This window comes from Columba livia, chromosome 28 (genome assembly GCF_036013475.1).
Source record: "Columba livia isolate bColLiv1 breed racing homer chromosome 28, bColLiv1.pat.W.v2, whole genome shotgun sequence".
Taxonomy (NCBI): domain Eukaryota; kingdom Metazoa; phylum Chordata; class Aves; order Columbiformes; family Columbidae; genus Columba; species Columba livia.
This window is the reverse complement of record NC_088629.1, coordinates 2,675,038-2,688,595: the sequence shown is the minus strand read 5'-3', so window position 1 is coordinate 2,688,595 and position 13,558 is coordinate 2,675,038. Positions and strand designations below refer to the sequence as shown.

The following is a 13,558-nucleotide window of genomic DNA, read 5'->3' as shown; positions in this document are numbered from 1 at the left end:
ACCTGACCTTGGGTGTTCTCAGGGATGGGGCATCAACCACCTCCCTGGGCAACCTGGGCCAGAGTCCCCACCCTCAGCATCACAAATAGAGATTGGAGATGGGATCGTGGGGACAATTTCTTCCCCAAAGGGCTGTGGGGCATTGGAACAGGCTGCCCAGGGCAGTGCTGGAGTCACCATCCCTGGAGGGTTGGACAGACGGACATGAGGTTCTCAGGACATGAGGCAGGGACAGGGCTGGGGAATGGTTGGACTTGATCTTGAGGGGCTTTTCCAACCAACATGGCTCTGATTCGATGGTTCTCTGGCTTCTCTGCCCCAGACCTGCACGTTCTGCTCCTCGAGGACCTCTTGGTGCTGCTCCAGAAGCAGGACGAGAAACTGGTGCTCAAATGCCACAGCAAAACAGCGCTGGGCTCCTCGGACAACAAGCAGAGCTTCAGCCCTGTCCTCAAGCTCAACGCGCTGCTCATCCGCTCCGTGGCCACAGGTAGCGACGGCGACAGCGGAGAAGCGGCGGGGGCTGGCGGGACCGAGTGTCCTGCAGCCACATCCCACCCTGGCTGCGCTGGTGGCAGTGGGTCAGGTTAGAGCCCCCACCACGTCCCGACCTTCCCCGTCACTCTCGGTGTCCCCCCCCCCAGATAAACGAGCCCTTTTCATCATCTGCACGTCGGAGCTGGGACCCCAGATTTACGAGCTGGTGGCGCTGACGTCCTCTGAGAAAAACACGTAAGGCTCAGCGGGACGGACACGGGCGGCGAGGGGCAACGCCGGCCTGGGGCGGGGGGTTCTGGGGGCACAGACCCCCCCAGGGAGCTGCTGAGGGTGTCCTGGCCGGGCAGGTGGATGGAGCGGCTGGAGGAGGCCGTGCAGAGCGCCACCAGGAACGTCACCTTCCCCCCCAAGCGCCGGACGCCAGAGCCCACCCGTGCGGCACCTTCCAGGTGAGCAGCCCGGCGCTTGCAGGGAGCTGGGGCAATAACCCAGTGCTGTACTGGGAACTGGGGCAGTAACCCAGTGCTGTACTGGGAACTGGGGCAATAACCCAGTGCTGTACTGGGAACTGGGGCAATAACCCAGTGCTGTACTGGGAACTGGGGCAATAACCCAGTGCTGTACTGGGAACTGGGGCCCTAAGCCAGTGCTGTACTGGGGACTGGGGCAATAACCCAGTGCTGTACTGGGAACTGGGGCCATAACCCAGTGCTGTACTGGGAACTGGGGCAATAACCCAGTGCTGTACTGGGGACTGGGGCAATAACCCAGTGCTGTACTGGGAACTGGGGCCATAACCCAGTGCTGTACTGGGAACTGGGGCCCTAAGCCAGTGCTGTACTGGGGACTGTGGCCCTAAGCCAGTGCTGTACTGGGACTGGGGCCATAACCCAGTGCTGTACTGGGAACTGGGGCCATAACCCAGTGCTGTACTGGGACTGGGGCAATAACCCAGTGCTGTACTGGGAACTGGGGCAATAACCCAGTGCTGTACTGGGACTGGGGCAATAACCCAGTGCTGTACTGGGAACTGGGGCAATAACCCAGTGCTGTACTGGGAACTGGGGCCCTAAGCCAGTGCTGTACTGGGGACTGGGGCAATAACCCAGTGCTGTACTGGGAACTGGGGCAATAACCCAGTGCTGTACTGGGAACTGGGGCAATAACCCAGTGCTGTACTGGGAACTGGGGCCATAACCCAGTGCTGTACTGGGAACTGGGGCCATAACCCAGTGCTGTACTGGGAACTGGGGCCCTAAGCCAGTGCTGTACTGGGAACTGGGGCAATAACCCAGTGCTGTACTGGGAACCGGGGCCCTAACCCAGTGCTGTACTGGGGACTGGGGCAATAACCCAGTGCTGTACTGGGAACCGGGGCCCTAAGCCAGTGCTGTACTGGGGACTGGGGCAATAACCCAGTGCTGTACTGGGAACTGGGGCAATAACCCAGTGCTGTACTGGGAACTGGGGCAATAACCCAGTGCTGTACTGGGACTGGGGCAATAACCCAGTGCTGTACTGGGAACTGGGGCCATAACCCAGTGCTGTACTGGGGACTGGGGCAATAACCCAGTGCTGTACTGGGGACTGCGGCAATAACCCAGTGTTGTACTGGGACTGGGGCCCTAAGCCAGTGCTGTACTGGGGACTGGGGCCATAACCCAGTGCTGTACTGGGACTGGGGCAATAACCCAGTGCTGTACTGGGACTGGGGCAATAACCCAGTGCTGTACTGGGAACTGGGGCCATAACCCAGTGCTGTACTGGGGACTGGGGCAATAACCCAGTGCTGTACTGGGACTGGGGCCCTAACCCAGTGCTGTACTGGGAACTGGGGCAATAACCCAGTGCTGTACTGGGGACTGGGGCAATAACCCAGTGCTGTACTGGGACTGGGGCCCTAAGCCAGTGCTGTACTGGGACTGGGGCCCTAAGCCAGTGCTGTACTGGGATCTCAAGCCCTAACCCAGTGCTGTACTGGGAACTGGGGCAGTAACCCAGTGCTGTACTGGGAACTGGGGCAGTAACCCAGTGCTGTACTGGGATCTCAAGCCCTAACCCAGTGCTGTACTGGGAACTGGGGCAGTAACCCAGTGCTGTACTGGGATCTCAAGCCCTAACCCAGTGCTGTACTGGGGACTGGGGCAGTAACCCAGTGCTGTACTGGGGCTGGGGCCACCACACTGCTGGCTCTCTCTGGAGGGCAGTTGCACTGGGGACACGGGTTCTCACTGCAGGACAGGTTCCCTGGGAACTCCGGGGGTGTCTGGCACCTTGTGCGGGGTCTCCAGCATCTGCCCTGGGGTGGGGGCTGCCCCTGCGCCCCCAGCTCCTGCTCGTGTCCTGACGTGCTCTCCCCGTCCCCGCAGTCTGGTTTTACAGGACCCCGACGTGTCCCCCGTCCTGTCCCGAGGCACCAGCTCCAGCGCAGAGCCCGAGCCCGAGGAGAGCTGCTCAGGTGAGCCCCCGCAAGCCCCCTGCCCATCTCTCAGCCACGGGCTCGACGCCAAGCTCTCCCCTTCTTCCTGCAGCCCACGACAATCCCGCTGCGCTCCTGAGCGAGGAGCAGCCCCCGGCGCTGCTGGAGGAGCCGGCGAGCAGCGAGGCGGAGGAAGAGGATGAAGAGCCGCCTGCAGCCCCCCTGCCCGTGGGGACCGACCTGGGGGCGCCTGACACCCCCCGGGCCGAGCGGTCGGGGCCACCAACACACCTACTACTGCCAGGACCCAGCGGCACGGAGGGGCTGGCAGAGGCGGCACTGGAGGATGGTGAGTGCAGGGGGGCTGTGGGCTCCCAAACATCACACCCATCCACACACTGCGAATCCTGGGGGCAGTTTTGGGCCCCTCACACCAAGGCCTTGAGGTGCTGGAGCGAGTGGAGAGAAGGGAACGGAGCTGGTGAGGGGCTGGAGCACAAGTGTGATGGAGACTGAGGGACCTGGGGGGTTCAGCTGGAGAACAGGAGCTGAGGGGAGACCTTCTGATCTCTGAACTGCCTGAAAGGAGCTTGGAGCCAGGGGGGTCGGGCTCTGCTCCCCAGGAACAAGCGCCAGGAGCAGAGGAAACGGCCTCAAGTTGCGCCAGGGGAGGTTGGGGGTGGATTCAGGAACAATTTCTTCCCCAAAGGGCTGTGGGGCATTGAACAGGCTGCCCAGGGCAGTGCTGGAGTCACCATCCCTGGAGGGCGGGACAGACGGACATGAGGTTCTCAGGACATGGGGCAGGGACAGGGGTGGGTTATGGTTGGATTCCATGATCTTGAGGGTCTCGTCCAACCCAAATGGTGACTCTATGATCATGGAAGGGTTTGGGTTGGGAGGGACCTTCAAAGACCATCTAGTCATGGGCAGGGACATCTCCAGCAGATCAGGGACATCCAACCAGACCAGGGACATCCAACCAGACCAGGGACATCCAAACAGATCAGGGACATCCAGCCAGACCAGGCTGCTCAGAGCCACATCCAACCTGACCTTGGGTGTTCTCAGGGATGGGGCATCAACCACCTCCCTGGGCAACCTGGGCCAGAGTCCCCACCCTCAGCATCACAAATAGAGATTGGAGATGGGATCTTGGGGACAATTCCTTCCCCAAAGGGCTGTGGGGCATTGGAACAGGCTGCCCAGGGCAGTGCTGGAGTCACCATCCCTGGAGGGTTGGACAGACGGACATGAGGTTCTCAGGACATGGGGCAGGGACAGGGGTGGGTTATGGTTGGACTCCATGATCCTGAGGGGCTTTTCCAACCCACATGATTCTCTGATTGCACCGCAGTGGAAAACCTGCGGCTCCTGATCCTGCGGCGGCTCCTGCCCTGCCGGGACGCGGAACCCGAGGATGACGTGACACCCACGCCGTCGGTGGCCGGGGGGAGCAGCCAGGCCTGGGACTCGGTGCTGTCCAGCCAGGACTCGGCGTCTCAAGAGGTGCTGGGGGAGCCCCCGGGCGCCACTGAGGACACGACCCCCCCGTCCAGCCGGGAGGAGCCGGGTCCGGCTGCTGAGGAGCCGAGTGGCTACAAAGTCGTCCGAAAAGGTGCCAGGGTGACGGGGGGGGTGCTCAGGTGGGCAGGGATGGGTGCTGGGGACCCCCTGCTGTCCCTGACCTGCCCCTGGCTGGGGTTGGGGGTGTCGCGCCCCGCTTGGCTGAGCTGGATTGGGGGGCCAAGGGGTGAACCCTCCCGTCCTGTGTGCACCCCAGGGGTGTGGGGGCTAATGGGTGCTGGTCTTGGGATGCTGGTGGTGGGATGCTGGATGCTGATGGGTGCTGGTGGTGGGGTGTTGAGGCATGGTGGTCTTGTGGTGCTGGTGGGTGCCAGTTTGGGGTGCTGGTGGTGGGTTGCTGGATGTGATGGGTGCTGGTGATAGGTGTCCGTATTGGGTGCTGGTGATGGGTGCTGGGTGCCGGTGGCGGGTCCTGCTCACCCCTCTCCCTCCCCCCCTCTTTTCTTGGGGTGCACAGCCCAGGCGGAGGGTGCTAAGGAGGCCACGCCCTCGCCAGGCAGCAGCCAATCAGAAACTGAGCTGCAGGAAGGAGGCGGAGCTAATGTAGATGGTAAAGAGACCCCCCAATCCCGGTCCCCAGACCTGGCAGCGGGACCCCACGTCCCCATATCCCCATCAGGGCTGATGTCCCCATGTCCCTTGACAGGAGCTGTGTTCTCGAAGGGGACACAAGTCCCTGGCAGGGGGGACACTGTCACTTGGAATGAGTGTCCCTTGGGGGGGGCACCGTGTCCCTGAGGCCTGTCCCCATGGCTGAGGACACCCAGTGTCACTGTCCTGATGTTGTGACCCCGAGCAAGCTGGAAATGGGTCTGTGGCCGGATCAGTCCGCAAAGGGACACGACGCGCTGTCCCCTGCCTGGGCAGCACCCCCGGGGCCACCAGCACCCACCGGTGTCCCAGCCCCCCGGCTCTAACGCTGCTCCCCCCTCCAGGCAACTACTTCTACGTCAGCATGCCTGCAGGACCCCCCCCGCCCCCACCCTCCCGTCCCAGCCCCCCCGAGGGCTTCCCGGACCCCCCAGCGCCCCCCCGCGACGTGGACCTTATCTTCCGCACCATTGAGCAGCTGACGCTGAAGCTCAACAGGCTGAAGGTGAGAGCGCCCCCCCAAACTGGGGAAAAACACGGTGGGGGGCTCCTGTCAGGATGTCAGAGCGGGGAGACTGTCCCCACCGCCTCTCACCCTGTGTCCTGGCCCCCCCAGGCTCTGGAATCGGCCCACCGGCAGCTGCTGCGCTCGCTGGGGGGCAGCGCCCTGGCTAACGTCACCCCCCCGGGGGGCTCAGCCCCACAGACGGATGGGTGGGCACAGCGGCCCCCCAGCCCCGACGGGGACAGCCCCTTGTCCCGCGCCCTGCGGTGCCTGCAGGGTCCTGCCGCCAACGCCCCCGGTGAGTCCCGCTCCTCCTCGGCCCCTTGTGCGTCCCCACGTACCCCCCCATCCCCTCAACCACCCCGTCTCCAGGTTCCAGTGTAAGTTGGGAATGAGCTGTTGGAGCAGTGAAGAGGGAGCTGGGGGTCCTGGGGACAGCAGGGGGACCATGAGCCAGCACTGGGCCCTTGTGGCCAGGAAGCCAATGGGACCTGGGGTGGGTTAGAAGGGGGTGGTCAGTAGGTCAGAGAGGTTCTCCTGCCCCTCTGCTCTGCCCTTGAGTAAAGGGTTCAGTTCAGACACTATAAGGATACACTTGAGAAACATATAATTTCTATATATGTGTATATATATATGTATATATGCAGCCATAGCACCCTGAGAATGCCTCATCTCATCTGATCCGGGAAGCTAAGCAGGGTCGGGCCCGGTTAGTACTTGGATGGGAGACCGTACAGATACACAGCCATAGCACCCTGAGAACACCTGATCTGGGAAGCTAAGCAGGGTCAGGCCTGGTCAGTGCTTGGATGGGAGACCAGCTGGGTCCAGAGAGGTTCTCCTGCCCCTCTGCTCTGCCCTGGGGAGACCACACCTGGAATCTTGTGTCCAGCTGTGGCCCCTCAGCTCCAGCAGGACAGGGAACTGCTGGAGAGAGTCCAGCGCAGCCACCAAGATGCTGGAGGGAGTGGAGCATCTTCCGTGTGAGGAAAGGCTGAGGGAGCTGGGGCTCTGGAGCTGGACAAGAGGAGCCTGAGGGGGGACTCATTGCTGGGGATCAAGATGGAAAGGGGCAGTGTCAGGAGGATGGAGCCAGGCTCTTCTGGTGACAACCAGGGACAGGACAAGGGGCAATGGGTGCAAACTGCAACACAGGAGGTTCCGCTGGAAGATGAGAAGCAACTTGTTGGGGTGAGGGTGGCAGAGCCTGGCCCAGGCTGCCCAGGGGGTTGTGGAGTCTCCTTCTGTGCAGACATTCCAACCCGCCTGGACACCTTCCTGTGTAACCTCATCTGGGTCTTCCTGCTCCGGGGGGATTGCACTGGATGAGCTTTCCAGGGCCCTCCAACCCGTCACATTGTGTCATTCTCTGATCTCCCCATCTCTTCCAGGCTCCCGAGCCCCCCTGGCCGAGGACCCCTCTGGTGACGCCGGCCTTTAGTGGGGACGGGGGGGTCACCCCCCCCAGCATCACTCGGACCTGGGGCGCTGCCTGACAGCCCCCCCATGTCTCCCCCCCGTGCCAGCAGCTGCGGGAGCCCCCCCGGGACCGCCAGGGGCTTCGGCCGGCAGGAGGGAGCACAATCCAGCAGGGCCGGCAGCCGGACCCCCCCTCACCCCCCCGCATGGCAGCCCCGGCTCGGCCCCCCCCCCCCGTGCCCCCCCCGGCCGCGAGAGCTGGATCTAGTCTGTATAAATGCACTTTGTTCTGTTCCTCTCCGTGCTGCGGCCCCCCCCGGCTCCCCCCGCCTATAAATATGTACGTACGTGCCCCCCCCTCCTGTAAATAACCCCCGCGGCCCCCCCAGCCTGCCCGCTGCGGCCGGGGGGCAGCGGGGACGCCCCCAGCACTGGGCTCCCTCCCCTGGCGCCCACTGGTGACAATCGGTGACCCGAGCGGGGGCCAGGGTGATGGCCGGGGTGCGTCCCCCCCGTGCCCCCCCAGGTGTTGTGGTGGGGTCAGCGCTGGGGGGTCTGATATATATATTATATATAATAGAGCCACGACCGACCGGCTGCTGTTCCACGCTGTGGCACCGGCTCTGTTCTCCTCCTTCCCGCGGTAAAGGGGTTTATTGCTTTCCTTAAAAAATAAGGCGAGGGTCGAGGTCTCCTTGGGGCTCTGGGGGGGTTACGGCCCCCCCTCCTGCTCTTCCTGGGGGGCTCCGGGGGGGGCGTCCGGCGGCAGCAGCTCCTGCAGCCGCGCCAGCGCCGGGCTGTCCGGGGGGATGCGGTTCCTCTGCGGGGAGCGGTGACGGTGGCAGCGCCGGGGCCACGGCGGACCCATGGCACCGCCAGCCCCACGGTGATGGTGGCGCCATGGCGATGCCAGCCCCATGGTAATGCCAGCCCCATGGTGATGGTGGTGCCGTGGCGATGCCAGCCCCATGGCACCGCCAGCCCCACGGTGATGGTGGCGCCATGGCAATGCCAGCCCCATGGTAATGCCAGCCCCATGGCACTGCCAGCCCCACGGTGATGGTGGCGCCATGGCGATGCCAGACCCATGGTAATGCCAGCCCCATGGCAATGCCAGCCTAATGGTGATGGTGGCGCCGTGGCGATGCCAGACCCATGGTGATGCCAGCCCCATGGCACTGCCAGCCCCACGGTGATGGTGGCGCCATGGCAATGCCAGACCCATGGTAATGCCAGCCCCATGGCAATGCCAGCCCCATGGTGATGGTGGCGCCGTGGCGATGCCAGACCCATGGTAATGCCAGCCCCATGGCACTGCCAGCCCCACGGTGATGGTGGCGCCATGGCGATGCCAGACCCATGGTAATGCCAGCCCCATGGTGATGGTGGCGCCATGGTAATGCCAGCCCCACGGTGATGGTGGCGCTGTGGCGATGCCAGTCCCATGGTAATGCCAGCCCCACAGTGATGCCAGCCCATGGTGATGCCAGACCAACCATGTGCCTGTTGGCAACACCAGCCCCATGACAATGCCACCCCACAGCAATACCAGCCCCACGGCAATGCCAGCCCTGCGGTGACGCCACCCCACGGCAATGCCAACCCCATGGCAATGCCAACGCCATGGCAATGCCAACGCCAGTCCCACAGCCATGCCAGCCCCATGGCAATGCTAGCCCCACGGTGATGCTAGCCCCATAGCAATGCCAGTCTCACAGCCGTGCCAGCCCCATAGCAGTGCCAGCCCCACGGCAATGCCAGCCCCACGGCAATGCCAACCCCACGGCAATGCTGCCCCACAGCAGCGCCGGCCCCACCGCCCCTCTCACCTCCAGGGACAGGCAGCGCAGCCCCTGCCGCCCCAGCCCCTTCGGCCTCTGCTGCCGCTGCCCCTCCAGCGCCGCCACGAAGGCGCTGAGGCCGCGCTCGGTGACACGGTTGTCTGCAGAGGGACGGGGGGCATTGGGGACAAGCCCGGGGTGGGGTGGGGGGGCGGTGGGGACAAGAGACGCCCCCCGCCCCGGCTCACAGGTCAGGTTGAGGTTGAGCAGCGCGCGGTTTCCCGGCAGGACGACGCTGCCGCGGTGCTCCCGCGCCTCCTCCAGCAGCGGGTTCAGCGGCTCGGCCACATCCAGCACCTGGGCGGGGGGGCAGGGGGGGGCAACCGTGAGGGAGCGTGGGACCCCCGAGTACCCCCGTCCCCCCACGTCCCCACCTCTGAGCTCGGCTTCTCCTGGGTGCTCGACCTCGACTCTCGGCCGCGGGTGACTCTGGGCTCCGGCGCTGCCGGGAGGGGGAGCAGGGAGGGAGCTGAGCCAGCATGGCCCCCCCAGCACCCCCCAGCCCACCAGCCCCTCGCTCACCCTTCCTCTGCGGTCTGGCCTCCTCCTTCCGCGACGGCTCCTGCAACACAGCGGCTGCAGAGCCCCCGCCTCCCCCCCGGCAAAGGTGGGACAGTGGGGAAACTGAGGCATGGCCCTGTCCACACACCCCCCCCCTCACCTTCTTCTTGGCGGGGGCTTTGCCGTGCTTGCCCAGGAGCAGCTTGTCAGGGCCGGTGCCGGTGCTCTGGCTGGAGGGACGTTTGCTCCAGCTCTCGGGCTCCTTTGAGGTCTGGGGGACACGGGGGGTCAGGGCACCGCACCCCCAACCGTCCCCGGGGGTGGGGAGGGAATGTACCCCCCTGTAAATAGGGGTGGGGGTCTCACCGCGTGGCACCGGCCCTGCGCCTCCGCCAGGAGCAGCCGCCGCCGCTCCACCACCTCGGCGTGCGTCAGCGCGAACGGCCCCAGCACCTGCCCGCAGCGCCGGGGGGGGTCAGCGCAGGATCGGGCCCCGCGCACCCCAGGGTGGGGGGGCACCCACCTTAGCGAGCCTGGTGGCCCCCGCGTCACCAATGTTGTTGTTGGCCAAGGACAGCGAGAGCAGCGAGCGGTTCAGGCGCAGGCCCTGGGGGGCACGAGGGGCTGGGTGAGGGGCGCGGGGGGCACCCGGCGACCCCCCCCCGGCGCGCCGCCCACCTCGGCGATGTGGCTGGCGCCCAGGTCCGAGATGCGGTTGAAGCTGAGGACCAGCGAGGCCAGGCTGCGGTTGGCCGTGCCGGGGCGGGACAGGCTCTGCCCGATGAGCCGCGCGGCCGCGTCGCCGATGCTGTTGTTGCGCAGCGAGAGGTGGACCAGCCTGCGGGAGGGGGGGGGGCTGGGGGGCTGCACGGGGGGGCGCCCGCGCCTGGGGACACCTCTGGGACACCTCAGGGACACCTCGGGGACATCTCGGGGGCACCTTGGGGACACCTCAGAGACACCTCGAGGACACCTTGGGGACACCTCGGGGACACCTCGGGGACATCTCGGGGACATCTCAGGGACACCTCGGGGACACCTCGGGGACACCTTGGGGACATCTTGGGGACACCTCGGGGACATCTCAGGGACACCTCGAGGACATCTCGGGGACACCTCAGGGACACATCACGGACACCTAGGGAACACCTCAGGGACAGCTCAGGGACAGCTCAGGGACACCTCGAGGACACCTCAGGGACACCTCGGGGACATCTCAGGGACACGTTGGGGCACCTTGGGGACACCTCAGAGACACCTCGAGGACATCTTGGGGACATCTCGGGGACATCTCGAGGACACCTCAGAGACACCTCAGGGACACCTCAGGGACACCTAGGGAACACCTCAGGGACACCTCGAGGACATCTCAGGGACACCTCAGGGACACCTCGAGGACATCTCGGGGACACCTCAGGGACATCTCGGGGACATCTTGGGGACACCTCAAGGACACCTCAGGGACACCTCAGGGACATCTCGGGGACACCTCAGGGACACCTCGGGGACATCTCAGGGACACCTCGAGGACACCTCAGGGACACCTCGGGGACACCTTGGGGACATCTCAGGGACACCTCGAGGACACCTCAGGGACATCTCGGGGACACCTCAGGGACATCTTGGGGACATCTTGGGGACACCTCGAGGACACCTCAGGGACACCTAGGGAACACCTCAGGGACAGCTCAGGAACAGCTCAGGGACACCTCGAGGACACCTCAGGGAGACCTCAGGGACACCTCGAGGACATCTCGGGGACACCTCAGGGACACCTTGGGGACATCTCGGGGACACCTCGAGGACACCTTGGGGACACTTCAGGGACACCTCAGGGACACCTTGGGGACATCTCGGGGACATCTCGGGGACACCTCGAGGACACCTCGGGGACACCTCGGGGACACTTCGAGGACATCTCTGGGACATCTTGGGGACATCTCGGGGATACCTCAAGGACATCTCGGGGACATCTCAGGGACACCTCAGAAACACCTCAGGGACGCCTCGGGGACACCTCAGGGACACCTCAGGTACATCTCGGGGACACCTCAGGGACACCCTGGGGACACCACCCGGGTCCCGCTCACAACCCAGGTCCCACTCACGTGCTGTCGCTCCCCATCAGCACATGGAAGGCGGGCTCAGGTAAGGGGTTCCCCTCCAGGCTGAGCGTCCTGCAGAGACCCCCCCCCAATTAACCACCCTCCACAGCACCCCCTTCCCCAATTAGTGCTAACGAGGGAGCGCCCCTCGTACCGGAGCCGAGGGCAGCGCGCCAGCAGCGCCGCCAGCGCCGGGAGCAGCTGCTCCGTCAGCCCGACCTTCCAGAGGCTGCGGGGGGACAATCGGTGTCAGGAGAGGTGACAGGTCGGATCTGGGGGGGGGTCCCTGTCCCCCCGGCCCTGCCCGCACTCACTGCACAGCCTGCAGCCCGGCCAGGGCGGGCAGGCACTGGCTCAGCACCCCCAGCATCTCCTCCTCGATCTTCCAGCCTGCGGAGACGGGGGGAGCGCGGCCGCGTGACGGGATGAACCCCCAAACGCTGCCGTTCCCCGCCCGAGAGCGCCGGGGACCCAATGGGGGTCCCTGTGTGGGCGTGAAGCGGGGTCCCTATGGGGGTCTCTGTAGGGGGTGACAATGGTTCCAGGGTTGGGTGGGCCCCGTGGAATCCATATAGAGGTCTTCCTGGGGGGACGTCCCAGCCTTGTTGGCCCCGTGAGGGCGCAGGGGGCTCCGGCGGGTTGATTTCCAGGGGGTCCTCATCCATGGGTGCTGGGGGGGGGGGGTCCTCAGGCCCCACCTCGCAGGAAGATGCCGCGGACGCCGCGCGGGTCCTCGGGGTCCCGCGCCACCTGGATGCAGGGCTGGAAGAGGCTGAACTTGCGCTGGATGCGGGCGAGGGTCTCGGGCAGCGTCGGCTCCGCGGGCTCCTCTGCGGGATGGGACGGGGTGGGGGGCTCAGCAGCACGCACCCCCCCCACACAAACCCCCCTATGCTGTGCCCCCCGCCGCTCACCATCCTCGGGGAAGCTCGGGGGCGGCCGGAGGGTGACCCTGGGGATGCCGGTGATGCCAGAGCGGGCGCAGAGCTCAGGGAAGTCCTGCTCCAGGAGCCCGGTGCACTGGTACTCCTCTGCGGGAGGGGGGACACGGGCATGAGGGTCCCCCCCCGCAGCCCCCCACCCGCTGCTGGGGCCGCGCTCGCTCACCTGCGCCCTGCTCGGCCTTCCTCCCCGCGCCCTTCGCCTCCTCCTCCGCCGCCGCCACCTTCTCCTTGGGCGCCCGCTCCCCCCGCCGCCTCATGGCCGCAGCTGGGGGCACATGGGGGGCTCAGTGCCCCCCAGCACCCACTGGCCCCAGGGCTGGTCGTGCCCAGCACCCGACCCCCCCCACATCCCGGGGATCCTTGTGTGGGTCAGGGGGTCCCATGGCCCCGAGGGGTCCCAGGGCTGGGGACCCAATGGGATCCCTATGTGGGTGTGAAGGGGGGGTGCAGTAGCAGCGGGTCCTATGGGGTTCTCTATAGGGGGCTGGGGGGGTCCCAGCCCTGTTGGCCATGTGGAGGTGCAGGGGGGGTCCCAGGGCCCTGTGGAGGCCCCTCCGGGGGGGTCTCAGGGCTGGGGGAGTCCTTTGCAGGCGAGGGGGGTTCCAGAGACCTATAGGGGTCTACGTGGATGGGGGGGTGTCCCAGAGCGGGGACAGCCCTATGGAGGGACCTGTGGGGGTCCCAGGGCCCTATAGGGGTCCCTATGTGGGGGCGTCTCTTGGTGTGGGGTGCCCTGCAAGGGCGTGTCCCATTGGCAGGGGGGCCCATGGGGGTCACTGTGGCGGGGGGGTTGGTACTAGGGTTGGGTGGGCCCCATGAGGGTCCCCATAGAGGTCTCCCTGGGTGGGTCCAAGTGCTGGGTGGGGACCCCATGAATGTCCCTGGTGGGAGTGTCCCGGGGGGTTCCCAGGAACGGGGGTTCCCATGGGGTCCCATGGGGTGCGGGGGGTTCCCATGGGGTCCCATGGGGTGCGGGGTCCCCGGCCCGGCTGCCACCTGGGTCCTGCCTGTGCCCGTTCCCGCGGCAACGCGTCCGCCGCGCGGCGAGGGGCGGGGCTTCAGGTTGCTACGGCGCCTGCGTGGGGGCGGGGCCTGCCTGATAGGGGCGGGGCCAACGCTGGGTGGGTGGGGCTGGCACGGAAAGGGCG

General features: G+C 65.8%; 2 protein-coding genes across 5 annotated transcripts in view; one reads left to right on the top strand and one right to left on the bottom strand.

Moving 5' to 3' along the window:
* The window catches only part of ARHGEF11 (Rho guanine nucleotide exchange factor 11), a 36,105-nt gene extending 28,479 nt beyond the window's left edge, over positions 1-7,626 (top strand). The window contains 10 exon segments of the mRNA XM_065043275.1: positions 323-490; positions 645-732; positions 846-947; positions 2,868-2,956; positions 3,030-3,266; positions 4,275-4,535; positions 4,962-5,054; positions 5,440-5,600; positions 5,712-5,898; positions 6,992-7,626. Coding sequence (XP_064899347.1) covers positions 323-490; positions 645-732; positions 846-947; positions 2,868-2,956; positions 3,030-3,266; positions 4,275-4,535; positions 4,962-5,054; positions 5,440-5,600; positions 5,712-5,898; positions 6,992-7,041 — 1,436 coding nt within the window. The 3' untranslated portion in view covers positions 7,042-7,626.
* Positions 7,627-7,641: 15 nt separating this feature from the next.
* On the bottom strand, positions 7,642-13,501 carry LRRC71 (leucine rich repeat containing 71). 4 transcript variants are annotated; one of them, XM_065043301.1, is made up of 16 exons: positions 13,407-13,501; positions 12,574-12,675; positions 12,381-12,497; positions 12,165-12,296; positions 11,781-11,856; positions 11,621-11,695; positions 11,470-11,538; positions 10,040-10,199; positions 9,885-9,968; positions 9,728-9,814; positions 9,522-9,632; positions 9,383-9,422; positions 9,235-9,302; positions 9,049-9,157; positions 8,849-8,961; positions 7,642-7,839 (listed from the first exon to the last, which is right to left on the bottom strand). In XM_065043301.1, the coding sequence occupies exons 2-16, from the start codon at positions 12,665-12,667 to the stop codon at positions 7,732-7,734; spliced, it is 1,443 nt and encodes a 480-aa protein (XP_064899373.1). In that variant the 5' UTR covers positions 12,668-12,675; positions 13,407-13,501; the 3' UTR covers positions 7,642-7,731. The 4 variants fall into 4 exon arrangements, with proteins under 4 accessions (XP_064899373.1, XP_064899374.1, XP_064899376.1 ...); XM_065043302.1 differs by having other exon boundaries at positions 10,040-10,169; XM_065043304.1 differs by lacking the exon at positions 9,728-9,814.
* Positions 13,502-13,558: the final 57 nt, after the last annotated feature.